The 13,010-nt window shown below is 48.9% G+C and overlaps 2 protein-coding genes across 3 annotated transcripts in view; one reads left to right on the forward strand and one right to left on the reverse strand.

Annotated features, from left to right (window-relative positions):
* Nucleotides 1-13,010, reverse strand: part of FANCM (FA complementation group M) — a 57,931-nt gene that overhangs the window by 41,071 nt on the left and 3,850 nt on the right. The gene's annotated exons all lie outside the window — the stretch shown is intronic.
* LOC128087238 (heme-binding protein 2-like) lies at nt 1,961-12,927 on the forward strand. The gene is made up of 5 exons (XM_052696680.1): nt 1,961-2,193; nt 6,869-6,960; nt 8,144-8,285; nt 9,571-9,754; nt 10,140-12,927. Exons 1-5 carry the CDS (start codon nt 1,965-1,967, stop codon nt 10,309-10,311), a joined length of 819 nt encoding a protein of 272 aa, XP_052552640.1. The 5' UTR covers nt 1,961-1,964; the 3' UTR covers nt 10,312-12,927.

Here is a 13,010-nt window from a genome sequence, read left to right on the forward strand (position 1 = left end):
GCCTACAGTTTGTACTTTTCAAGTAATTTCACTGAGAATATTTTTCCTCTGTTACTTGAGAGGTTATAAAAAAGAAATGGTATTTCTATACTGATCTGTAGTTCAGTAAATGGCATCTCTTTGCACATAACAGAATGCATTGTATCCTCAATCTGCAAGGCTGAATATTTGTTCTTCTTGTATATACAGAGAAATAACCCTCAGGAAAACATCAGGAATGCAGCACTAACAAAACCACCAAGATCCAGCAGCTACACACAACATCAGTAAGTTGCAGGAAAAAATAAGCAAAAAAAAAAAAATAAAAATCAGCTTTGTTCAGCTCTAGGAATAGTCCTATGCTAACAGTCCTAACAGCACCAGACGCAGACCATGGCACATCTTCAGCACTCTTGTACAAAATTACCAGGCACATCACAAAATAAAACCAAATGAAATAAACAAAGAGCAGATCTTCGAAGGAGGATCTGAAATTCCTGCTAGCCTCTCTCTTGGAGCAGCCACTTACCCTCCAAACGATGCCAGAACAAGGGTTGGAATAGTTTTCTGTTACAAAGCATCAGAATCACTTCTGCAGGCTGAGGAGGAGCCTCTGCACACTGAGCCCAGAAGTCAGCCCATCTCCAGAGCACTGACCAGCTGGGAGCCATCTGAGGTGCCACAATTAAATTGTAGTAATTCAACTTGCCCAACCATGCAGAAATTCCCAATCCTCACAAGTGAAGGAGGTGCTCGTACTGCACTGAAGCACTGTTCAAGACGTTACCTGTGATGTGGATGCATTCATACAGTGACTTGTTTCATGAGACCCACCTGCAGCCAAGCAGCTGCCCCACATAGGAACAGCTTGATGAACGAAGCCTGATAACACCCACAGCTCCGCTCCCGTCAGCATGTGCTCCACGAATCCCGTGATTCAGCACATCAGGAGCTGACCATGAAATCACATCACCAAGCAAGGCTGTCAAGAGACAACCTACCTTGGCTTGCCACCTTTGGCTGGCAGAAGGAACACATCACAGAACTGACTTCAGTCTGTTCTGTGCCATTACCACCAGCGAACTCCTGCTCCTAAGGCAACTAATACTTTGTTGGATCAGAGAATGGAGCCCGGGAGGGAGAATTAAGTGTCACATCTCACAGACAACAGCTTCATTCCCAACCCACGTTCTCCTTCCCCTACAGGCATCTCAGCAGCGTATGGGAGAGATTCCTTTCCTTAAAGAAAAGTGAAAGGTCCATGGCTTCTCTTTCCTGCCTGAGACAAAGGGAGTGCAACTCATATTCCAGTGGTGTTGGGAACCACGGACAGGCAGCTACAAGCAGGGCTGCACGCTCTGCACAGCCCACAGTCAGGTCCAGCTCTGGGACAGCCCTCCCACATTCCGGGGAGCTGCGTGCCTTTTCCTTTCCATAATGTGATATAGCCATCAAATCCCAAAGGTGGATATTCAAGCACAAAATGACTCCCAGATTTTGGGTGCAACCAGCTTCCAATAACATTGCAGGAACTCCTGAAAAAAATGATGGATGTGCCAGGAAAGAAAGGGAGCAGGGAAAGGAAAGGAGTTGGGAAGGGAAAGAAAAGCAGACAGGAGAGATAAAGGAGCTGGAAATGGAAAAGAGCTGCGAAAGGAGAGAAGCAAAAAGAAAAAGAGCGGAAGGAAAAGGAGCTGGGAAAAAAGAAAGAAGCAAAGAAGCAAGGAAAGGGAGATGGGAAAGGAGCGGAGCTGGGAAGGCGAACCTTCCTTAATACCTGAAAGCACACGAAACGCAAACACCCTGACAGCTGCACGGCTGGGAGCTGGCAGCAGCAGGCAAGGCAGAAAGGCAGCTGCAGACAGGTGTGTAAAACACGCACGCTCACACGCACGCACACCTGCCGGCCCCGTGCCCGCCCCTCGCTCCCGCCCCCTCCGAGCCCTTCATAAAGCGGCTCCGCACACACGGCGCGGCACGGCACGATGGAGACGGGCGGCTGCCGCATGAGCGGCGCGGAGCCGAGCGGCCCGGCCGCCATCACGCTGGAGGATCTGGACGGCGTGGCGGAGGAGAGCGCCGACTCGGCGTACCACAGCCACGGCAGCAGCCTGGAGGAGGAGGGGGCCGAGCGCATGGACGACGAGGAGCAGGAGCGGCTGCTGAACTACTGGCAGAGCGTGGGCAGGGGGCACCAGGTGGACGTGCCCCGCGGTAAGCCGGCCGAGCGCGGGGCGGGGGGCGCGGGCGGCTCTGCCGTCGTTCGCCTTCCGAGCTGCCGGGGGTCGACCCGTTTCCGCTCACTGGAGCCGATGGGGGCCGACGGCCTTGGTTAAAAGTTCAGTCGGCCGCCTCCGAGCTACAGAATGGTTGAACCGTTCGGTTGGAAGGGCCGGCGCCAGTGATGCTATGATGTTGTAGGAACGCGCCTCAGTGGGGCGAGCTGAGTAGGCCGTCTGTTCTTAAACGCAAGCCATCTTTCAGTGCCAGCTTTCAGTAAACTAGAGGCTTAAATTTGCTTTTTGACAACAAGCTGCCAGGTTTGCCCCAATGAAAAGTTCTGTATTTTCCACGTTGAGCATAGAAAAATCAGAGAAGCTGTAGCAAATAGCACAGCTCAGCGACCACAAGCCGCCTTTTGCGGTGTAACGCTGAGCAGGGATCCTCAGCACTGCTGCTGGGCTCCTAAACAGCCTTCAAAGAGGGGGGAGGCAGCAAGCCCCAAAGAGACTGCCTTAAGTTCTGCTGAAATGGACCTATTGACGCTCCTTCACTCCAGCACGGACAAAGGGCACAAGCTCACTTTCTCCCTTTTCAAGTAATTCCCAGAAATTCCACGTTACATTTCTGATGCCTTAAGAAGGAGAACTGATGGCTCCTTGGGTACCAGAACACCTCGAGCCTGGCTGACAGCTGTGAATGCACAGCACCAGCAGGGCAGCCCTGGGCTCCAGTACTCGCTGTGGAGACCTTAGGATAGCAAGCTGAGCATCACAGAATGGTTTGGGTTGGAGGGGACCTTTAAGGTCATCTAGCTCCAGCCCCTGCTGCAGGCAGGGCCACCTCCCATAGCCCAGGTTGCTCACAGCCCCATCCAGCCTGGCCTTCAGTGCTTCCATGGAGGGGCATCCACAGCCTCGCTGTGCAACCTGTTCCAGTGTCACATCGCCCTCACAGTAACTAATTCTTTCCTGATATCTGGTCTAAATCTACCCTCTTCCAATTTAAAGCTATTTCCTCTCATCCTGCTGCTACCTGCCCTTATAAAAAGTCAAAAGTGGTGCACATGCCAAAGTAGTATGTTGCCACATTTTGGTTACTACAACAGAAGAGGTTTGCTTCATAATGTGAAGCAGGTATTACAAACATCGGGAGAGGGCTTCCTTCAGGTCCTGCCTGGAGCTGTCAGAGAGGGCTGCACCTTACCTAGCAGAAAGAGCCTGTCAGATTAGCTTGCATGCTCCATTCTGAGTACAGGGGAACTGTTATCCCCTAGGGCAGCATGCAGTCAACTAGAGCATCCCCAGCCTCAGGAGTCCCAGAGGAAACATGGATGACTCTCTGTGAAGAGAAACCCACCGCTCTACCCATTGCAGCTGATGCTGCAGTGCACACAAATGTGGGATTTATTTGCTGCCACAGTGGTAGCTGTGCAGCCAGGGCACTGCAATCTTAACAGCAGAGCATATGCTTACTGTAGCCTAGTGGTAAAGTCTGTGAAATAAGAGCAGAACTGCTCCTGTCCACAGTTCTGGGCTGTGCAAGCTTGGCACCTTGCTGCATGGTGGCAGCACGCCTTGAAGAAAGATATCTTGCTAGTAGCTTCTGTTAGTACCTTGTAAGGGTTACAGAGCAGCATCACCCTCCTACAGACATCGTGAGATTTGAACACAGGCTTATAGGACTGACATACCAATTTGTCACTGTTAGCAAGACCACAGTAATCATGCAGTGAGACTGATGAGCCTGTGCCAAACCTTGCAGCCAAAAAGGAAAGTACAGGTGTAGGATGATGCAATACGGCTTTCTTGGCTTGAGAACTCTATGTTATCCACTCCCAGCAGAAGCAGAAAACATGCTGCAGCAGTTCCTTCACGTTTCTCAATTATAACTTCAACACAAGATTAACAAGAGAGCTGTTAAGCATGGAAAACATCCACTTGCTGTAGTGTCAGGCTATCTAAAGATCCGCAGCATACAAAGCAGCATGTTCTGAATTGAGCACCCTGGCTCCAGATCAAGCTTCAGATATTGACTTGCACGTGATTTTCCATCAGTTCCAATACACTCCCCGTGCTGAGGTTATGTCACATGGGCAGTAGCACATCTGTGCAGATATGTGACTGCTGGGCATGCAGGGAAGGAGCCATGGGGGGAAGGATGGAAGGAAGAGGCTGCTGTCAAGCGTGCATCATCTACAGAAAGCCCTTTTGTAAGATTAGCCTCTTTCACAAACCTACCCATAGGTTGGGATACAATTATTTCATAACCATAATTTACAATTTTAAAATGTAATTAAACCAAGCCCTTACCCAGGTGCACTGTTACAACTCGTTATCACCTCGCCTCATTTTGTCACACCAGGATTCAGGTTCCCAAGCCTGGACTGAGAGAGCATCTGTATGTGAAACAACTCCCTTGCTTTGAGCCATGAAAGCTGAGTGCTGTGCAGGGCTGAGTATTCACAGTGCACATCGTGCTGCTGTGCTGGTGGGCACGGATTTGTGGAGTGAAGAGTAAAACTGAAGGGACTTCCATTGGTTGTAACTGTTACCCCGTGTGTTAACATGCAGAAAAGAATCTGATCACATTTGTCAGTGAAAGAATCAGACATAGAGTTAAGGTTTCCAGGGCCTTAAAAGATCTTCTAATTTGCCACTCTGCAAATCCAGAGCTGAAGCATAATGTGCTATTTTTTCCCTCAGCATCCAAGGAGGTCAATTTTAAATGTCATTACTTGCATTTTAAATTTATTTCTCAATGACATTTACGAAAACAGGTTTAAAATAAGCTAAAGTGTATCTTTCTGCTCCTTATTAATAGGATCTTTACTGCTCCAAACGGCAGTAGAGCCCCACACTGAGTGCCAGGAGATGCAGGTTTGATTCCCAGCTCAGCTCCAGATTTACTGAGTGACACAGGCCCAGTTAATCCCTCTGCACTTTAACCCTCTCCTCTCTGCAGCTCTGTGCCCCCAGCACCCTGCCTCCCTGCTGAAGGCACTGGGGCACTCGGGACACAGAAAAGGGATCTTCAGTTGAAACTTCTAGTCCTTTGCACACCCGTGTCTGACACCATGGGGACGTATGGCAGAAACTCACAGACATGTTTTCAATCACTGTACAGGAAAAACAAGTTTCTTAACCCCTACCCAAGTGCACAAATGCTCGTATCAGCCCAGCTTGGAGAAACAAGGGAGCAGCTCCTTTGGCAGAGAGGCTCTGCGTCGCCAGGCACAACCCTGCGGCTGAGCTGCTGAAGCTGCCTGTGAGGGCTGGCCAAAGCCTATTTACCAACTGCAGCCAGAAGCAAACACAAATACATTCACCCCAGCCATATTTAAACTGCAAAACCCACAGAAGCACAGGGATGTGCTGGTATTTCACATGTGAGTACAGATACTGACCGTGTGAGCTTAGCTGGGAATATAATGATTAATACAGCTGCTTTGCTCTACTCCCACCTTGCCGTTGGCTTCACTTTGCTGGAACATCCACATCACTGCTGGCTTCCACCAGCAGCCCCCTGCCCCTTCCAGGCCTCTCACAGCCCCCACCTGAAGTCCTCAGCATCCAGCCACAGACAGTGGTGGGCTGCCGGGTGGATTTGATGATCTCAGTGATCTTTTCCAACCTGAATGATTCTATGATAAAACTATTATGCACCAAAAAGAAATAGCCTCAAACTAACATGTGCACAAAAAAGTTCTATTCTAGTTCCTTTGTTAAACAATCACATCTTGAGAAGACGCATTTCTTCAGCGAAGCATGCACTGAGGAATTTCAATTTTGCTCTTATTTCTTTAATTTAACAGGACACTTTTCTTCTCTCTTATCTGTGGTTTTGGTGCTGTTAAAGAAACAAACATCTTACATTAAGAGTCATCCATCTCTGCAATTTCCCAAGGGCAGGGGTTCCTTAACGTACCCAGCACACTGGGTTTGATCACAGGCACTGTGTTTTTCTTCACATACACAGTCAGAATTTTCTATGCTAACTTCTGTCTGCTGCCTGTTCTCCATCACTGCATCCTGAGCACAGCTGTGATGGGGTCGAAGGTCTCCCATCCCACCTGCCCCACCTCATGGGCTGCTCTCAGCATCCTTTACTCCCACTGTACACCTTGGTGCTCTCTGCTGATGTACAGATCACAGAATGGTTTGAGTTGGAAGGGACCCTTTAAAGCCCTCTGGTCCCACTCCCTGCAGTGCACAGGGACACCCACAGCCCCATCAGTGCTCACAGCCCATCCCCTGACCTCTGCTGTCTCTGGGCTGGGACACCAGCACCTCTCTGGACACGCTGTGCAGTGCCTCAGCATCCAAACCCTCCCAGCTGTGCAGCCTTAACAGCAGAGCTTGCATTACAAATACCTTGCATTTGCAAACAAGAGCTGCTGACACAATTTACTTTCTCACGTGAACACATCCAGCGCTGAAGGATTTGCCAGGATGGGCAGCACCATCTGCACAGAGCCAAGTGGGCACTGCCAAACCCCCCAGGAGACACAGCTGTAACGTGCAGCACACAGACCAGAGCTGCTGACTGCACCTGGTGATACGAAAGCACTGAGTCTGCTCCCATTCAACCGACAGAAAGCAGCGTGAAGCGTTCCACTGCTGTCTCTGCAGCTTCAATCTAAAACTGGGAATGCTGTCTTTTGTTGCAGATATGGCAGAGCCCATCCAGCAGCTGACCCGGAACAACAGCCCCCAGGAGAGGCAGAGCATCCCATTCACCCTCATCCAGCGCAAGGAAAAGGTACCCAGCCCCTCCCAGCCCCCTTGCTAACAGACTTGGCAGTATCCAAACCGAGATTTGAAAGCTGTGTTCCTTTATCAAGTTAAGTTACCTACTCAGGATTTTTGGCATTGTAGGTGCAAAGCGTTACACTCACACAACTGCATTTCATTTGTAACCTGTCGCCATTTTTTCAAGCATGGGCAAACTTTCCTATTTTTATTAGCTGGAAATCAGAGGAATGTCAGAACACAGACAGCTATCACAGTCCTTGTGACGTTTTAGAACTAATTTAACAAAAAAACCTCCTATTTTGAGACTTGAAACAAACCATTTCCTCCATCTAAAAAATGCACTTGCTTCTTTACAATCATGGTAATGAAACATCAGCAGAGGTTGGAACTGGAAACAAAAGTTGGGAGTTCTGTGTCACGGGCCATTATCAAAGAGAACATTAATTTGCAAATCCATATCCCACAGCCACCTCTTATGTAGTAAAACCTTCAAGGTGATGCCCAGCAAGTTGGGCAAATGGCAAATCAACAAACCTCTCCTTATCACTTATGAAGGTTTCCTGTCACGTTTACTTTAAACAGAGCCATATAATTGGAGTTTATAAATATCACCACTTGACTGTATTTCTTTTAACCGGTTCAGGACTCCCATTGCAGCTTGCATTAATCTTACAACTTACACTTTGCATTTACACTGCAATGCAATGCTCAAAGCAATGTCTCAGTGCTGCTGCAATAAATAAATACTCAGCATCACAAGCTCTTGAGATGGCAGTTTCTTTAAAGAAGAGCCACCTGTGAGTCTGCCAAGAGATCCCTGTCCATGCTCATTGCTGCAACCCTTCCTGGCCGATATGAGCAAGGACTGAAGTTTGCATGACCATTTCAGTGATAGAAAAAGTGACAGAAAAAGATGCAGCTCTTCCTGCTCTCAGGTGAGATGCAAACACTGTGCAGGTTCTGAGAGCCTGCCTGCTGCGTGCCAGCCTGGGCCTCAAAGCACACAGCGTGCCCAAGGCACAGCCAGCACCAGCCTTTCCAATCGTTCCTTGTGCTTGCTGTTCTCTAAAGAACAGCATTTCTTCATGTCAAGCTACTGAGTAATGTATGACTTTATGACTTCTGCTTGCTTGTGGGTTTTTAAATTAGTGAACTTGAAATACAAAACTATGATCCTCCTGTGCCTGCAGCTCGGAGACCTGCTGTACGAAAAGCGTCAGTATGGGAAGGCCAAGTGGGCCTGCATAAAGATGAAGGAGAAGCAGTACGAGCAGAGCATCTGCCTGGGCTTCATGAAGCTCATGAGGTACATCTGTGAGCAGAACTCCTCAGGTATGGTACCACAATTCTGCATTAGAGTAAAAGCAGCAACGGGTGTGCATTGGCTCCTCCCAGTTAGACGGATATTTGTTATTTTCCTTTTCCCAAGCAGACCACCCCAGTCAATGGACATTTTCATGCCATGCAGCCTTTCCAGCACAACATCAGCCAGGCAGCTCCCCCAGCACACCTGCTATTAGAGAGCACCTGAAGGAGACCAGCCCTCCAAGGCTGCGTGGCACTGATGCTGGCTGGCTCTGTATGCTGCCAGCCAGGCCCAAGGCCTTTGCTGCAGGATGCCATGGTGTAGCTTTCACAGCAGAAGTGGCATTGTCTGCTCACAGTTTAATGCTCAAGAGGCAGAACGCGATGCCTGCCCTGTAGCTCATGATACTCAAATTGTGCATGACACGAAACATGCGTGCAGTTGAAGCTTATCTTCCAAAACCAGAATCCAGTTTTAACTCAAGAACTGTCAAGGATGGCAAATGCACCATGCCCTTGATTTTCATTTTTCTACCCTCCATTAAAAAGTACTGCAGCCTCCAACGCCTTGTTCTGCCCTAGCACACGTCAAGTCAATCCTTCATTTTCTTTCCAAGAAACTCAAACCATTGCTCTCCAAAGTTTCTCCTTAATCAGGTACCTTCCCTTTCCCCGTCCTGTTAATGCTTAAATAATTGTAAAAATGTTGTTCTGGCTCCAGAACAGTTCAGTGCTGTTTTCAGTCTGCACAGAGAAGCTAACTCCTCACTCCCAATCATCACTGCTATATGCACCCTCATAGCTACAAATTCATTTACTGCAGCACCACACAAATGAAGCACCGTGTTTGTCAACAGCAAACCCTACAAGAACTCACAGTGCAGACCCCTGTCCTGCCTATGCTTTGTTCCCAAATACTCAAAACATGGCTGGCAGCAAGAGCAGTATGCAAGATAAACACAACTATCTCAAAATGGAGGACAGTAGTTAAGTCAAATCATACGTGAAGATAGGGGAGCTCACTAACTGCTGCATTTCAGATATGCAAACCTATGTACAAATTGAAGTTCTATGTATATACACACACACATATATACACACAGCCACACACAGATGACAAGGTTTAATTCAATGCCTCTTCCAATCTGGAATACAGAAACCCACTTTCTGAAATATCACACCGAATTCCTTTGCAGTGGAAACCTTTCTTCTCAGCAGTACTCCCTTTCTATTGCTCACTACGAGCTCAGAAGCCAGGAACAGCACACAGGCGTCCTTTTGCACTTTCTAAAAGCCATCTGTGTCTCCTCAGGGCTGTACCTGGGGATAACCATCCCCATTGTGACCATCGTCCACACCAACGAGTCTCAGTCGGAGATGAGGCAGGCGGTGACGGTGGCATACTACCTGCCCGAGGTGCTGCAGGATCAGCCTCCTCATCCTTTTGACTCCGACATCATCATTGAAGAATGGCCTTCTACTATTGTTTATAGCAGGTAAGAAACATTTTCGTTCTTCAAACCAAATTCTTAAAGCCAACCAACTTCAAACGTGACTTCCAGTAACTTTTCAAAAGCTGCCTGCTGTGTGAAATGAGGGCACTCAGCAAATAACAGCTACCAACTGCCCTGGGAGAGTGATGCGTGTCAATATACGGTGTCACTGCTTCCCAAAGCAGAACATTCTGTGTAGCTGGGACAAACCATCCAGCGTATCACTGAATGTACTGAGATAAGGAAAAGCGTTACCTGGCTGAGGTCAGCCACAGTCAGTGTCACTTGTGAATCACAACCAAGTGGCTTAGAAGAGAAAGCGACGCTTCCAGGCTCTGGAAAAGATGCAGATGTTAAAAAAGAACCTGATACGAAGTTGCTTTTACAGGAGCTTCAGAGGAATCACCAACGAAGACTCAATCATGAGAGAAATAAACCTGCTGGCGGAAATCCTGGAGAGCCCCGAGCTGTGCCTGCAGGACACGTTCATCATCGCCGGCTACACAAACCCCGCTGCTGCCAACAGACACAACGAGATCTGGTTCCTGCAGAGGCCATAGCCTCCTGCTCCTGGTGCTCAGCCCCCCCAGAACCAGTCCTGACCTGCTGGCACCATCCCACCTCTGGACGGGGCAGGACTGGCTGTGAGAGCCCGGGAATCGCAGAGCGGTGGCTGGCAGCACAGCGCAATCACTGCAGCTCGGCGAGCACACAGAGGTAACGCCTGGCACCGACATCATTTCCTATGTCAACTTCTACAATTTATCAACAGTCATCACAGAGATTTTTAGCACTACAAAGAGCAGTTCACCCTATTTATTTTTCCCTCTATCAGATAAGGGAGACAGAGCCCTCCCCCATCCCATCCCTAGGGCAGATCCCCAGCACCAGCTGCAGCCGCTGCCAGCAGGACACAGCACAGCACCAAGCCCACCTCCTGAAATACAAACACCAGGTCTTCATTTCTAAAGAGACTGCTCAGATTTAGGGACCAGAGCAAGGAGCGAGGCCCAGCCTGTTCTGACCCCCTCTCTTGTGCAGCAGAGGCTCTCAGTGCTAACCTCAAAAAGCATTCAACCAAAGTAACTTCAACCTCGTGAAGAGACCAAAAAGGCAGAACAGCACTAATGCTCACTGAAATTTGAGGGGAAAAGTTACAGTTCACCTCATTGACACACTTACAGCCCCATGACCCTACTTAGCACTCCTAAATAGAAAGTGCTCGCTCTCAATTCTTTTAGAAGTGTTTTCTGAGCACTTTTTCCTTTAGGCTTTGCAGAACGCTGCAGTGCTGCCACTGAAGCCACCTGTTGGCTGCTCCCCACATCTCCCAGCAGTACCACCAAGGTTCAGAACCACCTCAGCCAGAAATGCCCTCTGGCACGGCAGCTCCGAGCCCCATGCAGTCGCTCAGAGCATCCCTTCTGGCTGGGCTGCCCCCACCTCTCCAGGCTCTGTCCCAGCCCCTGACCACTCTCACTGTGACAGTCCCTTCCTGATTTCTGACTTCCCACATCTCAGCTTGTTTCCTTCAGCCACATCCTTAGGGCAGCTCCTGCACGCAGCTGAGCACCCCCACAAAGCCCAGCTGCGTGTGGGGCTGGGGGCTGCACCCACAGTTACAGCACCTGACACTTTAGCATTGGGTTAGCAGATGGCTTTGCTCTCAGAAATCCCTCCTTAATGTCTCCCCTTACCTGATAATGGAATATAGGACTTAATTAGTACCTTTTAATACAAAATTTAACAAAGCTTGTCACCAGTTATTTGTCAGTTACCAGAGCGATGCTTCATAGAGAGCTTTGTGTTCTCCAGCTGCAACACACAGCGTGAAGCCCAGTGCTGGGTGTGCAGTGCTGACAGGTCAGGAGGGCTGAAGGGGTTCTGGGGCAATGCCACCCCCACAGACCCTGCTGGAAGCGCCAGCATCAATGCAGAAGCTAACAAACTAATGGAAAATAACTTTTCTAAAGCTGACCTGAGTTTAGAGCCCAGGGAGGCATGAAATGATAAGCTTTGCTCCTCTCACGCCCTTGTTCCCCCACCCCCTCCAGCAATACAGCAAATAAAAAACAGATTTCCACCTTTGACAAGATTTGTCAAATTAAATTTTGCCAGTGACAGAAGCACCCAAGGAGGCTGTGGATGCCCCAGCCCTGCAGGCATTCAAGGCCAGGCTGGATGTGGCTCTGGGCAGCCTGGGCTGCTGGTTGGCCACCTGCACACAGCAGGGCTTGGAGCTGGATGAGCACTGTGCTCCTGTGCAACCCAGGCCACGCTGTGGTTCTGGCACATCAAACACAAAGTACCCATTGGAAGCAGTTAACCCTCTCACCACAAAGCATTGGTTTGTACATATTTTATACTTCAAATGCCTTTTGTTTGCTGCTATCATGTCTCTTTCCATAGGCAGCCCTCACCGAAACACTTCTGTGGCTCAGCTACTTGTGGGTATGTCACAGAAACACCTTGTTACCAAACACACAGCACCTGCTGAGCGTGCTGGCAATACCTGCAGCGAGTGCTCAGTGTTGTTCAATGTAAAACTGTGAAGTCTGGGGTAGTAGTGATGCTGACTTAGGTTAGGCTGCTTCTGCTGCTGAGAAAGAACCAACAAATCCTAATTTGAAGATATGGAACACTTCTGTGAATGGCCCCCCGAGGCACAGAGCTGCGTTTGCTCATTGCCACCACGAGATCAGCCTCACAGTCAGTCCCTGAAGGCCAAGGAGGTGTTACAGGGACTCAGATGGATCATCTCCAAGTCCCACACGAGTCCCTAACCCCTGTTATTGGAACAGGCACTGCATTATTCACCTGCAGCTCTGCTTTGTAAGCTCTTAATTAAAGGACTGTCATTTTTAATTAGAAGCATTTGATTTCCGCTATCCAAAGGCGATAGTAAAACAGATTCCCCCCTATTTCTGGAAGATTAAATGCTGTAGCCTTAACAGATGAACGCTGTCCCGCATACTGCGTGTTTTCCACACAAGTGTTAGTGCCTAAAACGTCTGTTCCAGCTTTGTGACGCCCAGGGCCTTGCTTACTGTGTGCATCCAAGTGCAAGCATCGGCAAGCTGCGCTGTTTTACGCTGCCCTTTGTTTTTACTTCTGTGTTGTCTTGTTTACTGTTACCGATTCTCAAAGTAAAGGTGATGATTTTATTGTGCGCAGAGCATCCTTGGGTTTCATTTTGGTGACACACAAATTCTTGCCTTCAGCAGCACTGATTTCAGAACTCAGTGTGTCAGGGTCTCTT

Source organism: Tympanuchus pallidicinctus, unplaced genomic scaffold (genome assembly GCF_026119805.1).
Source record: "Tympanuchus pallidicinctus isolate F22 unplaced genomic scaffold, pur_lepc_1.0 scaffold3, whole genome shotgun sequence".
Taxonomy (NCBI): Eukaryota; Metazoa; Chordata; class Aves; order Galliformes; family Phasianidae; genus Tympanuchus; species Tympanuchus pallidicinctus.